The sequence below is a fragment of the Malaya genurostris genome, chromosome 3 (genome assembly GCF_030247185.1).
Source record: "Malaya genurostris strain Urasoe2022 chromosome 3, Malgen_1.1, whole genome shotgun sequence".
NCBI classification, from domain to species: Eukaryota; Metazoa; Arthropoda; class Insecta; order Diptera; family Culicidae; genus Malaya; species Malaya genurostris.
The window spans coordinates 114,440,971-114,455,299 of NC_080572.1; the positions used below are offsets into that span (position 1 = coordinate 114,440,971).

Consider the following 14,329-nt stretch of genomic DNA (forward strand, 5'->3'; position numbering starts at 1 on the left):
GAATTTGCGTCATGAATCATGTATTCAATCTACCCCGAAGCTTACTGATAACTGCGCACCAGTTTTTTTACAAGGTTGAGGCCGAAAATTCCAACTTGAATGACCAACGGATAACGTTCAACGACTATCCAATGGTGCTATTAAGTAGAGATAATGGTGATAATTCAACTATCGTAATCCGAGTTATATTTTCTTGTCCAAACATGATAAGCGATGTTTTATCTGTATCATATAATTAAGAAGTTGTTTTAACTTTTTGTCAAGAAAGTCTACAACCTGAAGGAGCGACCGAAAATGTGGGGATTGCAATTAAAAATCATTTGTATAAATACACGTCTTGGGTTTTTACTGATTATTCGGTTTTGGACATCTTGGAATAAATTATCTAGAAAGTATATATGCTACTATCCACAGTTGAAATTGCAAATAAGTTATCGACTTCAATTGCACTAGTTGAATGAAGTTGCACAACGTGTGTTCTCGGGACGATCACACTGGGAAATAGTCGGATTCCAGAGATAATCCTTTGGGCAACTCATCAAGATTGGTGAAGAACCTATACATATGTAATATTTGCCGCAATGCTCGATACTGGGGTGGAAAATTTCGGAGCCTCTGCAATCTATTTGAAGACAAAATATTAGTTTTTAGATGGCAGAAATTAACAGTTAAAATTAGCTTACTCGGAAGTTTAGATGCCGTAGTGGTTCCGATCGATGGAGTTGATGTTTCCGGTTTTGCAGGGTTAGGAAGATTGGAACAGTTCGTGTTTGCAGGGAAATCACATTGATTGGTGTCCGTGTTCCAGTAAACTCCTTGTCCGCAGCTGTGCAGAATGAGCATTCCATAGGCACAGATGTAATAGCTTTCGCAAGCCGAAGGATGCGGAATGAAGTAGAAGCCATCACTAGCACACTGAGGATAAGGATTTTGACTTGGTGGGCTGCTGGTTGTCGGTGCGAGAGTCGTTCTAGTAGTTGCAGTGGTTGGAATTGTTGACGTCGGAGCCTTCGTCGTTGATTTAGTTTGTGGAGGATTTGTCGGTGGAGGACTTGGATCCGGTGTATTGATAGACGATTTTGTGGTAGAAAACCACATCGGAGGAAGGGTAGGTGTTTCACCACATCGCACCATGCTGGCCCAGTTGCATACTTGCATTAATGGATCGAATAAAGTTCCGCTGGCACAATGTCTGATGCTCTGTACGTTGTACTCACAAACTATGTAGGAACTGCAATCATCTGTCACGGGTAATTTTTGTCCATTTGGCATTGCTAAGCATATCTAGGTTGACAAACAAAATTAGTTCTTTCTCGAAGGTGGAACGTCTAGATTGTTTGTACAGTTACTTACATTATCTGATATAAATCTGGCGGAGATCAATTGTATGAGCAGTCCAAAATGGGCTATAATAAGAGCTGTAAAATGGACTGGCGATAAAATTTGCTTCTCAATTTTATTAGAACTCCTCTTTACCTTTCATATTCAAGCTTGTCTGCTGCGAATCGACTGTTGAAAAAAACAAAATATTATCAAATGGCTCAAACTTTCATAGTGGTAATATTTATATCTTTTCATTTAGATTGCTAAATATTCCACTTCGATGAAAGTTGAAAATCGTGTTGACAATGTTCAGACTAAGTGGTGTAAAGCACGTATCTTAATTGAAATCAATCGCCCAGCTAGCGTGATTGTGGAATTTTGATGTGACATTATTTTGGTTGGTGAGTCACGATTCGCTTTGCACCTTCTTTCATTGTCAAGCACAGTGCGAAGATGCATGTGAATTTGAAGTTATAATATTACTACCTAACGAACAGAAGCTTTCAAAACACAATAACAAAGCTTTTGAACAATGCATCTTACAAATAGAAATTATTGCTACCAAACGCAGTATCGTCATCGCATTATGATGAAACTTTATAGTGAAAAATATATTTTCTACAAATTGTGTAAATAGTGACACGTGATGTGATGTGAAGTGAAATCACAATCAGATCACCGTCGTGCACAATGGGAAAAAAAGAATAAAAAGCGCGATTTTACTTAATTTCATAGAAATTCATGTAAATATTTTCAAATATGAATTTCTTATGCAAAAATTACCGTTGAGTCGATTTATGATAAGTAGATTAACCGCAAAATTCTCTATTATGCCTGTTTTTCCCCAATCAGGGGTGATGAGCGTCGAAACATAATTTCGGAACCGGAAGTCGGATCTGGATGCACAGTATCTTTTGAGACAACGAGAGCTTTAATTTGAATCATGAAAATCGGCTTAACCGTTGCTGAGAAATCGAAGGGAGTTCCGTTTTATGAGATTTGCTTCACTATTATCGGTGCTTGCGGAAACCGGGGACTAGTAGTCCCAAAGTAGTTTTATATATTCACTAACTTGCAAGATCTGACAATTCAAAATGACGATGTAAAACTAGTACGCGACGGTACGTGCGGCTTTTCTCCATTCGCAGCGTGCTTTGTTCAATTTCGTATAGCGTGCGGAGTTGCCACATTAAAATTTATATTTTTCAGGTGAAAAATATGTAAATTTCTAATCCTTTTATTCAATTTGTACCTACTTGTTAGTGTTATTACAAGATCATGAAAAAGATGCTTTTCTTAAAAAGTACACCTAATGCCTTTCTCGTATATAAAGTTTATACCATTGCTTGAAAAATTGACTAGTGGAAATTGACCCAGAGGGCTAAGTGTTCTACACCGAAACCTCCATTTACGAACTAAACGGTGGTTCGTAAATGGAGGTAGTTCGTACAAAAAGTTTACGTTATTTGGGATTTGGTTCGTAAAAAAAGTTTTGTATAATGAATGTGGAAACCCCCAATCACATGGCCATTTTCGAAACGGATGTGATAAGTGGGTGCAAGAAGATGATGTTTGGGGTCGGTTCAAAATCCAAGATGGCGATTTCTGGTTTATCGATATTCCTTAAACATCCTTACAATGTGGGTATTTTCGGAACGGGACAGATGAGTAGTTGACGGAAAACGATGTTTGAAGTGGTTTGGAAATCCAATATGGCGACTTCCGGTTTGTCGATATTGCTTAAAAACCCTTACAATATGGGTATTTTCGGAAAAGGATTGATGAGTAGATGACGGAAAACGACGTTTGAATTGGTTAGTAACGGTTTTAAATTTCGACATTCTAAAAATTAATAATGAGTCGAAAAGGTTCCTTTATCAGGAAGAAGAGATTGCCATACTGAAGAGGTGTACATTGTTTCATCCGATTCGGAGAAAGTCGATCCTGCCAGCTTATCTGCTATTTATTTCTGGAATTGCTCATAAATGTTAGAAATGTCATGTGGTTGTCTAACTGACTCTTACCACTTGAGCCAAATAATATCTATCTTTTTTTTTGGTTCAGTGTATTTCGAGTCAATACAAGATCAAAATTTTCGCTCTACAAATAATCGTCAATTTTCAGTGTTATATTATTACGATTAAACTAAAACTTATCCCGTTAAGTGAATAAACGCGCATTTCATACCGGTGACATAGTGAATCTCTCCGGCGTGTACATATTGTGTGCATTTATCAGAAAACAGATATTCGTTCGTTAATACAAAAGCTGCTATTCGTACAGCACTCATCAAAGACGATAGCACTCACGACCACTCAACGAATATCACGCATCTGACATCTGTTCCAACGCATTCAGTAATAGCCGTTCAACCGAGAAGGTTGTGTATAGAAGCGTACAGTTTAATAACGCTGGTTAGTTTACACGCGTTAAATACGACAACGGTTGAACTACAGGTAGAGACCTGTTGGCAGCAGCCGTTAAAACGTAAAATCGTGCTGCATAAGAGAGCCCTAGTGCTGGGCCAAGCTGGTGAAGGAAACAACAAAGGGCGTTTCCCAAGCTCTATCCAGGACACAATATACAGCCACAAGTGCTGAGCAAGAGAGTGCAAAGGCACATTGAAGAAGAAGAGTGCAAAGGCACACAGAAGCAGGAGAGTGCAAAAGCACACCGGTGCGAAGGCACTTCGGTGCAGAAGCATATCGGTGCGGAGCACAAGGAAGAAGGAGACAAGACAACTCGGTCTTTCCACTGCCATACAACACGCAGGTATACACCGGTGACCTGCGCTGGTTGCAGCTGGCGAAGACAAAAGTAAATCGGAAATCGAGTGGTGCTGGATGTCAGGTAGCAGTAGCATCACATCCAGCAATCAGCATCCAACAAGAACATCTAGAGCAACGAGGATCTACACGGCAGTGCAACGGAGATAGACAACAATTTCAAGGTAGAAGTTTTTTCTTTTCCTTTTGATTGAGTACTGTGTAGTGTTGGTTTCATTTTTTATTTTAAAGTTTGATTAAAAATTTTAATGTGATGGATGAATCCATGGACGTAAATCCTAGCATGAATCCTATACCCCCACGAACGAAAAAATATCAGGAGAGCTCTTCTGGGCCTTGGATAGTCTTTTTTAAGACGTATATCAAAGCCATTAAACATTTACCAAATTTCTAAAGGTTTGACATCACGATACTCTTCAATCAAAGAGATCATAAAAGTAAATAACGATAAAATTCGTGTTGTGGTAAATAATTTGAAACACGCGTATGATATTGTCTCTTCGGAACATTTCATTAAAGAGTATAAAGTTTACATACCCACCAAAGATGTCGAAATTGACGGTGTTGTTACCGAAGCGAGTCTTTCGGTAGATGATTTACTCAAGCATGGTGTTGGTCGTTTCAAGAACTCTATGCTTGAGGGTGTGAAAATACTGGAGTGCAAACAACTGTACTCAGTAGTTTATGAAGAGGAAAAAAAAGTTTATCGCCCATCAGACTCGTTTCGAGTGACATTTGCCGGATCTGCGTTGCCGTCCCATGTCTATGTCGATAAAATTCGCCTCCCTGTTCGGCTTTTTGTTCCAAATGTAATGAATTGTACGAACTGCAAAAAATTCGGACACACAGCTACTTACTGTAGCAATAAACCAAAATGTATTAAGTGTGAAGGACCTCATAAAGATAATGATTGCAACAAGGAAATTGAAAAATGTATTTATTGTGGGGAAAGTCCTCATGAGGATATTTCAGTATGCACTGCATTTAAAGTGCACAAAGACAAAATTAAGCTTTCTTTAAAAGCACGGTCTAAGCGCACATATGCAGAAATGCTTAAAACGGTCATTGATGTCCCCCCTTTGGAAACCGAAAACGGGTTTTCAAATCTAGAGGAAGTCAAGGGTCAGTTAAGAGAAAGAAGTCTTCTTCCAAATTACCAAAAAAGACACCTAAAGTTAAATCTTCAAAAAAAGATCCCCGTGTTAAACAAAAAAAGTCAAAACCCACAGTCTTTGGTTTGTCAAATTCACAAACCAATCCAGGATCTAGCACAGAAAAAGGTAATAATCCTGTGGGCTCCATTTCACAGCCACCAACAGGATTACTGAAGTTTTCGGAAATTGTTGAATGGATTTTCTCAGCATTCAATATATCTGAACCCTTAAAGACCCTCATAATGGCATTCCTTCCAATAGCTAGAAATTTTTTGAAGCAGTTATCAGCTCAATGGCCAATTGTCTCAGGTTTTGTATCTTTTGATGGATAATTTATTACCCGCCGCAAATGATACAATCACTGTCCTGCAGTGGAATTGTCGAAGCATCATGCCAAAACTTGATTCATTTAAAATTTTATTGCATAGTCAAAAATGTGATGTATTTGCTTTATGCGAAACATGGCTTACTTCAAACATAGCTTTAAATTTTAATGATTTTAACATTATACGTCTCGATAGAGACTCTCCGTATGGTGGAGTGCTTTTAGGAATTAAGAAATGTTATTCCTTTTATAGATTAAACATTCCTTCGACTTCTAGTATAGAAGTTGTTGCTTGTCAAATAAACATTAAAGGAAAGGACATTTGCATTGCTTCGGTATATATTCCTCCAAGAGCTCAAGTTGGACAACGACAGCTTAATGAAATTGTCGAAGCCCTTCCTGCTCCACGTTTGATTTTAGGAGATTTCAATTCGCACGGAATGATGTGGGGTTCCGTTTACAATGATAGCAGATCATCTCTAATATATAATATTTGCGACAATTTTAGCATGACGGTACTAAATATGGGTAGCATGACACGGATCCCAAGACCTCCGGCACGTCCAAGTGCATTAGATTTATCTCTTTGTTCGACTTCAATTCGACTAGATTGCACCTGGAAAGTATTTCCTGATTTACATGGTAGCGATCATTTACCAATCATCATCTCAATTAGCAGTAACAAAGGCATTGCTAATTCAGTTAATATTCCATATGATTTGACAAAAAATATTGACTGGATTAAATACCAAAGTAATATTTCAAGTGTCTTAACTTCAATGGAAGAGCTCCCCCCACTTGAAGAATATGACTTCCTCGTTTGTTCGATTCTGGAGGCCGCAGAACAAGCCCAAACCAAACGATTTCTTGGTCCATCGTCTAACAGAAGGCCTCCAAACCCTTGGTGGGACAAAGAGTGTTCAGATGCTAAGCACGCGAAACAAAATGCTTTCAAGACGTTTTTAAAACGAGGAGGAGGAACTCTTCAGAATTTTGAAAATTTCTTGACTTTAGAAACCAAGTACAAGAGCATACTTCGGGCCAAGAAATGTAGCTATTGGAGACACTTTGTCGAAGGTTTGTCAAGAGAAACCTCAATGAGCACTCTTTGGAATACGGCCAGACGAATGAGGAATCGTAACGTGGGCAATGAGAGTGATGAATACTCGAACCGATGGATATTTGACTTTGCTAGGAAAGTTTGCCCAGATTCTGTTCCTACGCAAAGCATTATACGGGAATCTCCTCCAAATAATGGTTTTATTAATAACCCATTTTCAATGATAGAATTTTCTATAGCACTCTTGTCTTGTAACAATAACGCCCCTGGGTTGGACAGAATTAAATTCAACTTGGTGAAGAATCTGCCCGACCTCGCAAAAAGACGTTTGTTGGAATTGTTCAACAAGTTTCTTGAGCAAAATATTGTTCCGCCTGACTGGAGACAAGTGAAAGTTATCGCCATTCAAAAGCCGGGGAAACCAGCTTCCAATCACAACTCATATAGACCCATTGCAATGTTGTCCTGCATCAGAAAATTGTTCGAAAAAATTATTCTACGACGTCTCGACACTTGGGTCGAGACGAACGGTTTGTTGTCAGATACTCAGTTTGGCTTCCGTAGAAATAAAGGGACGAATGATTGCCTTGCATTACTTTCGTCTGACATACAAATTGCCTTCGCTCAAAAGCAACAAATGGCATCTGTATTTTTAGACATTAAAGGAGCATTTGATTCAGTTTCCATTGATGTTCTTTCAGACAAGCTCCACCAACATGGACTTCCAGCGGTTATAAATAATTATTTGCACAACCTTTTGTCAGAGAAGTGCATGTATTTTTCACATGGCGATTTGGCAACATTCAGAATTAGCTACATGGGTCTCCCGCAAGGCTCATGTCTCAGTCCGCTCCTCTATAATTTTTACGTGAATGACATTGACAGCTGTCTAGTAACCCCATGTACACTAAGGCAATTGGCAGATGATGGCGTGGTTTCAGTTACTGGGCCCAAAGGTATTGATCTGCCTAAACCATTGCAAGATACCTTAGATAACTTGTCCGTTTGGGCTGTTCATCTTGGTATCGAATTCTCTGCGGAGAAAACAGAGTTAGTCGTCTTCTCAAGAAAGCATGATCCCGCGCAGCTTCAGCTCCATATGATGGGAAGAATGATCCAACAGGTTTTAACTTTTAAATACCTCGGGGTGTGGTTCGATTCCAAATGCACGTGGGGAGGACACATTAGGTATCTGATAACGAAATGCCAACAAAGAGTAAATTTTCTTCGAACAATAACAGGATCTTGGTGGGGTTCTCATCCGCAAGATCTAATAAAATTGTATCAAACAACGATACTTTCAGTGATGGAATATGGATGCGTTTGTTTTCGTTCCGCTGCAAACTCTCATTTTATCAAACTTGAGCGAATTCAGTACCGTTGTTTGCGAATTGCCTTAGGCTGCATGCACTCGACACATACAATGAGTCTTGAAGTTCTGGCGGGAGTTCTTCCATTAAAAGATCGATTTTGGGAGCTTTCATCACGCCTGCTAATAAGATGTGAGGTGCTGAATCCCATGGTAATTAATAATTTCGAACGACTAGTCGAGCTTCGATCTCAAACAAAATTTATGACAGTATATTTTAACCATATGTCACAGGAAATCAACCCTTCAAGATATATTCCTATCCGTGTCAGCATCCTAAGTGCCCCTGACTCAACTTTATTTTTCGATACATCCATGCAGCGTGAAGCGCGTGGAATCCCGGATCATCTACGCTCGACGGAAATCCCAAAAATATTTTTAAGTAAGTTCAGGCATATTGACTCTGAGAAAATGTTTTACACGGACGGATCGCGAATTGAAGAAGCGACAGGGTTTGGTATGTTCAACAATAATGTTTCGGCCTCATTTAGGCTTCAAGAACCTGCATCTGTTTATATAGCAGAGCTAGCAGCAGTTCATTATAGTTTGAGTGTAATCGTCACATTATCTCCAAACCATTATTTCCTCTTCACAGATAGTCTGAGTGCAATTGAAGCCATTCGCTCAATCGCTGCTGGCAAAAATGAACCGTTTTTCTTGGGTAAAATAAAACAGTGTCTGAACGAAATATTGAATAATAATTATCTAATCACTATAGTCTGGGTCCCGGCTCATTGCTCCATTCCAGGCAATGAAAGAGCCGATAATTTAGCCAAACGTGGTGCTATTGAGGGTGAAATTTATGAGCGACCGATTGCTTTCAACGAATTCTATAGTTCGTCTCGCCAAAGAACACTTGCCAGCTGGCAAGCATCTTGGGATAGAGATGATCTGGGTCGGTGGATGCACTCAATTATTCCGAAAATATCGACAAAGGCATGGTTCAGGGGACTGGATGTGAGTAGGGATTTCATTCGTGTGATGTCCAGACTCATGTCCAATCACTACACGTTAGATGCACATCTCCTTCGAATTGGGCTCTCCGAGACTAATCATTGTGCTTGCGGAGAAGGTTATCGGGATATTGATCATGTCGTTTGGACATGCGTGGAGTATCGTGATGTCAGATCTCAACTAATAAATTCTTTGCGTACCCAAGGTAAACTATCCAATATCCCAGTTCGAGACATTCTTGCTTGTCGTGACCTTTCATACATGAAACTTATTTATCATTTCATAAAGAAAATTGGAGTTTCAATTTAATAAAGGCCCCTTTTAAGACTTAGTTCTGATCCCAGCTGCGTCCATGAGTTCAACCAATAGCTAAATTAGAATAAAAATTATGTAATGATACAAACAAACTCGAAACAGTTTATGAAATTATCAACAAAATGTCTGAAAATAACAGCTTATTTTGTAATTTATAGAAGTTAATCGTTTGGTTCAAATAATATTTCCGAGTAGATTTCATAATTAATGACGAGTTACCTAAGATGATATTTAAGCTATAAGAGAATATGTTTTAATAAATTCAAAACATTGTGACTATGTTAGAATTAAATTAGGATAAGAATGTTATGTAAAAGTGATGCTACGGCGAAGAAAAACTTATGTAAACTGCCTTAAGAAATAAACGTATTTATGGAAAAAAAAAATCTGTTCCAACGCATACCACTACAATGACAAAAAGCAAATGCGATGCCAACGTTTGTTTTGGTTCTTCTAGTTCGCGAGGTGCCAAGATAGTTTGCCGGGTTTGCTTGGGTAGTTTCCATGTAAAGTGCGCTAACTTGAACAGCTCCCTAGTTAAATCAATCCGGGATTGCCCGGGAGTCTATTGGCTGTGTTCCCAGTGCCGGGTATTATCGCATCAAAACGAGTCAACTGATGCTACTATGTAGTTAATCCTGCAGCGTACTACCTCAGCTCTGAAGATGACCGGCTCCTTGACTGATACTATGCAACTTTTCTGTCGCATGTGCTCCAACACTTGTACTCGACGTAGCTGCATGCATCGCTCTGGATTACGAGACCAACCAGATCGCTCTATCAACGATGGCAATCGCTTTTTTGAACGGCTAGACGACCTTCACCTGGACCTCACTAATCTTTTCGAATCAATACTCGATGACAACAATAAGCGACCTCGTACTAGCAGCACCAGTAGACCATCCATATGTCAACCTGACAAAATTCCTCGAGTCGAAGTTCCATCATGTACTCAACGCACTTCGAATTCTACAGTCCCGCTCGTTTCAGACCCGAACAATAACGACAATCCGATAAATCCTACCGCTGCTGCTGACGAAATTGCTGTTACGACCATTGAATCCAACCAAACCATCACAGCGACCACTGTTGCAAACGATCACACTGCTGATTCATCACAGTCATTCACAGCCACCACTCGCCGTGCTCCTCCACCACCGCCAAGTACTACAGTTTTACCACTAGTGCCTACCGCTACCAGCACCATCGTATCAAACTTTCCATTACCGACACTCTTGACCAGCAATCACATCAATACCGCTCCGCTTCCTCCGCCACCCGTCAACACCACCACGACTATTAATACCGAAAATTTGTCATCTGCTACCAACTCAACAATGCCACGAGCTTTGCCACCTGCAACAAACAATCCTGCCGGAACTATTGTTTATTCAACATCAACACATATTACGCCTAATCCTTTAAACTTTTCGCAAACCGATTTAAGTACTTCGTCATCATTCCAGCCGTCATCTACTCAATTCAACACTAACAGGCAAGCCAATACCATCTCCATTATATCTAAATGTTCCTTATGTAAGACCTAGCCAGCTTAGGATATTCAACTCGTTAAATGAAAATAATATAATGAACACTCAGACTACTCCTTTGTTAGTAGCACCCCCAGCACAAGTGCAAAGCAGCAGAAAATGGTATTATATAACTAGATTCTTGCCTAGTGAAACGGTGCTAAACATCGTAAATTTTGTACAAGCCAGGATTAGGTGTGATAGTAGTTTAATTTACTGCTCTAAACTCGTACGTCGAATCAACGATAGGCCACTAACATTTATATCGTTTAACCTGAGCGTTCCTAACGATCTTGAAAACTTAATCACTTCATCAGATTTCTGGCCATCCGGTGTGACTATTGCTCCTTTTTTAGAGCAAGCTACCAAACGCAGGCCGAACCCGTCTCAACTTTTACCACGACTACAACAGACTTCCGACAACGCTCAAGTTCAATCGCCTCGATCATTACGAATAATGTCTCAACTGAATCGTCGTCCCTACCCTCGCTCCCCTGTACAACCGTTACCGCTTCTAAAGGAACAAAATCAGACTCTTGTTTAGATATTTATTACCAGAATATAGGTGGAATAAATAGCTGTCTCGAACAATATCATCTCGCTTGCGCTGATAGTACCTATGATATATACGTATTTATCGAAACCTGGCTGAATTTTAACACCTTATCGAAACAAATTTTTGGTAAAGATCACTTGGTTTACAGACAAGATCGCAATGAACAGAATAGTTATAAAACAATGGGCGGCGGGGTACTGATAGCTTGTCGCTCTAAATTTCATTCACGTCTGATTCCCGTTCAAAACTGTGTCAATGTTGAACAACTATGGATTGCTCTCTCGCTCAAGGATTATACACTTTTTATCTGCGTTATTTATATACCGCCTAATCGCACCAACGATTTGGGATTAGTTGAGCAACATTTGAGTTCTCTCTCCGTTATTACGAATCAAATGGAACTGAACGATAGAATAATGATACTAGGTGACTTCAAATTACGCGGCGTGAAATGTATTCGCTCTTCTTTTAATGATTTGTTTCCAAGCGCCGACAGCTTAAACAATACATTCTGCCATAGGCTACTGGATGACTATAATATTGCTGGACTAGTTCAATTAAACGAGCATTACAACAGCAACAATCGCCTTCTGGATCTTTGCTTCGTCAGCCAAGAGCTTTCGCGTTCCTGCTTTGTAGATGCGGCACCTGCACCACTCGTAAAATCTGTCGTCATCATCCGCCTCTTCTAATATCTATTGAGAATTCCTCACCGCCAACTTTCAATGAGATATCTGAATCAACTTACATGTCCTTTGGGGAACATGAAGCATCAACCCCCGTCGATATTTGTCACTTATTTTCCAAACATTTGAGCAGTGTTTTCTCCGCTGAAACTATGACGAATCAACAAATCCACATAGCAGCCAACAATGTTCCGCGCCGTTCTACGATTGTGTCTCATCCTACAATTACGACAGACATCGTCGAAAACGCTTGTCTTAAACTTAAACCATCTACTAACGCTGGACCTGATGGTATACCGTCTTTCGTTCTGAAGAAATGTTCAAGAAGTCTTCTGATGCCATTGACTCTAATGTTCAATCTCTCTCTTAAACGCGGATTTTTTCCTGCTTCATGGAAGAACTCTTACATTTTTCCTGTATATAAGAAAGGTGACAAAACTATTATTTCAAATTATCGAGGAATTGCTGCCCTATGTGCTGTATCGAAACTATTTGAAATAATAATACTGAACTTCATCTTTCATCACTGCTCCAGCTATATATCTGATACACAACATGGTTTCATGCCTAAACGGTCTACGTCCACGAATCTAGTGTCGTACACATCATACATAATTCGATTTATGCAAGCGCATCATCAAGTCGATGCCATTTACACTGATTTCTCGGCTGCTTTCGACAAAATTAATCACCAGATTGCAGTTGCCAAACTCGAAAGGCTTGGGTTCTGCGGTTGCTTCCTCAAATGGCTTGAATCATATTTGACAGGTCGAAATATGACTGTGAAAATAGGAGACAACGTCACTTCACCATTCATTGCGAGCTCCGGAGTTCCACAAGGAAGCCATCTGGGACCGTTCATATTCTTGTTATACCTCAACGACTTGAATTTTTCGCTGGAATGCATGAAGCTATCATTTGCCGATGATTTCAAATTGTTCCATCTCATCAAGGATTCTGTAGATCCCGCTTTCTTACAAACTCAGTTAGATGTATTCTATAACTGGTGCAATGTTAACAGGTACTAAACGCCTCAAAATGTTCCTTCATCGCATTCTCTCGCAAACGAAACACGATCACGTATGACTACTCTATTTCGACAGTGGTCTTGGAACGAGTTTCATCAATTAAGGATTTAGGAGTGTTATTAGATTCTAAGCTCAATTTCAAAGATCATATTGAGTATACTATATCTAAAGTTTCTAAGATGCTAGGACTTATGTTCCGCATTTCAAAAAACTTCAACAACGTATATTGCCTGAAAACACTTTATTGCGCTTTAGTCCGCTCTACCCTTGAGTACGCTGTCGTTGTTTGGGCACCATATTATCAAACCGATAAGCTGCGAATAGAAGCTGTTCAGCGGAAATTCGTCCGTTTTGCTTTGCGTCGTCTGCCATGGAGAGATGCAGCCAACCTTCCAAGTTACGAAAATCGTTGTAGACTCATCAACCTTAATTTGTTATCAGTTCGTCGGGATACTTCCAAAGCCATTTTTATTGCGGATTTGATCCAATCCCGAATTGATTGCGTGGATCTTCTTCCACAGCTAAGCTTCAATATCCATCGTCGTAACTTGCGGTTAAACTCTTTCTTCAGAATCGCTCGTGCTAGAACAAACTATGGATTTAATGAACCATTTGCTAGTATGTGTCGATCATTCAACGTTTGTTCAAATGTATTCGACTTTCATTTGTCCCGCAGCACTTTAAAAAACTTATTTTCAAGATTTTTCGCCAGCCAGCTTTCCTCTATGAATTGAGGGTTAAATTATAGATATTTACAGAAGATAGCATGATAGATTAGTTTACGATAACGTGCAATATGTATCATTTGGATAAATGTAATCTGTTGGTACAAAAAATAAATAAAATAAATAAATATCTCTTTTTCTCAATGGCTTACAAAATGTTTAATCATATTCCGACGGGCCAGTTGACATGAAACTTTGACAAGTTTAAATAAAAACGAATGTGTCGTGATGAGAGTAACAGTACATTTTTCGACTTTATCACGTACACTAAAACAACTGAAATTATAAGTGTAACACTGAAAATTAAAAAAAATGGAGAACACGGTCATCGATTTGAAACCAAATTTTAATGTTTGTGGTTGCTTTCAAATGTTAGATTGAGACTTCGAGTTGTTCAATAAAATATTGAAAGCATACAATATAACAATAACTATAACAATATAAAATTATTACAGCTGTTCAGACATCTACTCGTTATGATCATTTTGAAAATATAGTTTAATATTCAAACAATAATGA

The 14,329-nt window shown here is 39.2% G+C and overlaps 1 protein-coding gene across 2 annotated transcripts in view; it reads right to left on the reverse strand.

Moving 5' to 3' along the window:
- Positions 1-337: 337 nt before the first annotated feature.
- The window catches only part of LOC131434869 (probable chitinase 10), a 59,820-nt gene continuing 45,828 nt past the window's right edge, over positions 338-14,329 (reverse strand). For both annotated transcript variants that reach the window (XM_058602088.1, XM_058602089.1), the window contains exons 2-5: positions 1,477-1,509; positions 1,354-1,418; positions 684-1,284; positions 338-622 (exon numbers count right to left, since the gene is read on the reverse strand). In XM_058602088.1, coding sequence (XP_058458071.1) covers positions 450-622; positions 684-1,284; positions 1,354-1,418; positions 1,477-1,483 — 846 coding nt within the window. In that variant the 5' untranslated portion in view covers positions 1,484-1,509 and the 3' untranslated portion in view covers positions 338-449. The remainder of the gene's footprint in view (positions 623-683; positions 1,285-1,353; positions 1,419-1,476; positions 1,510-14,329) is intronic.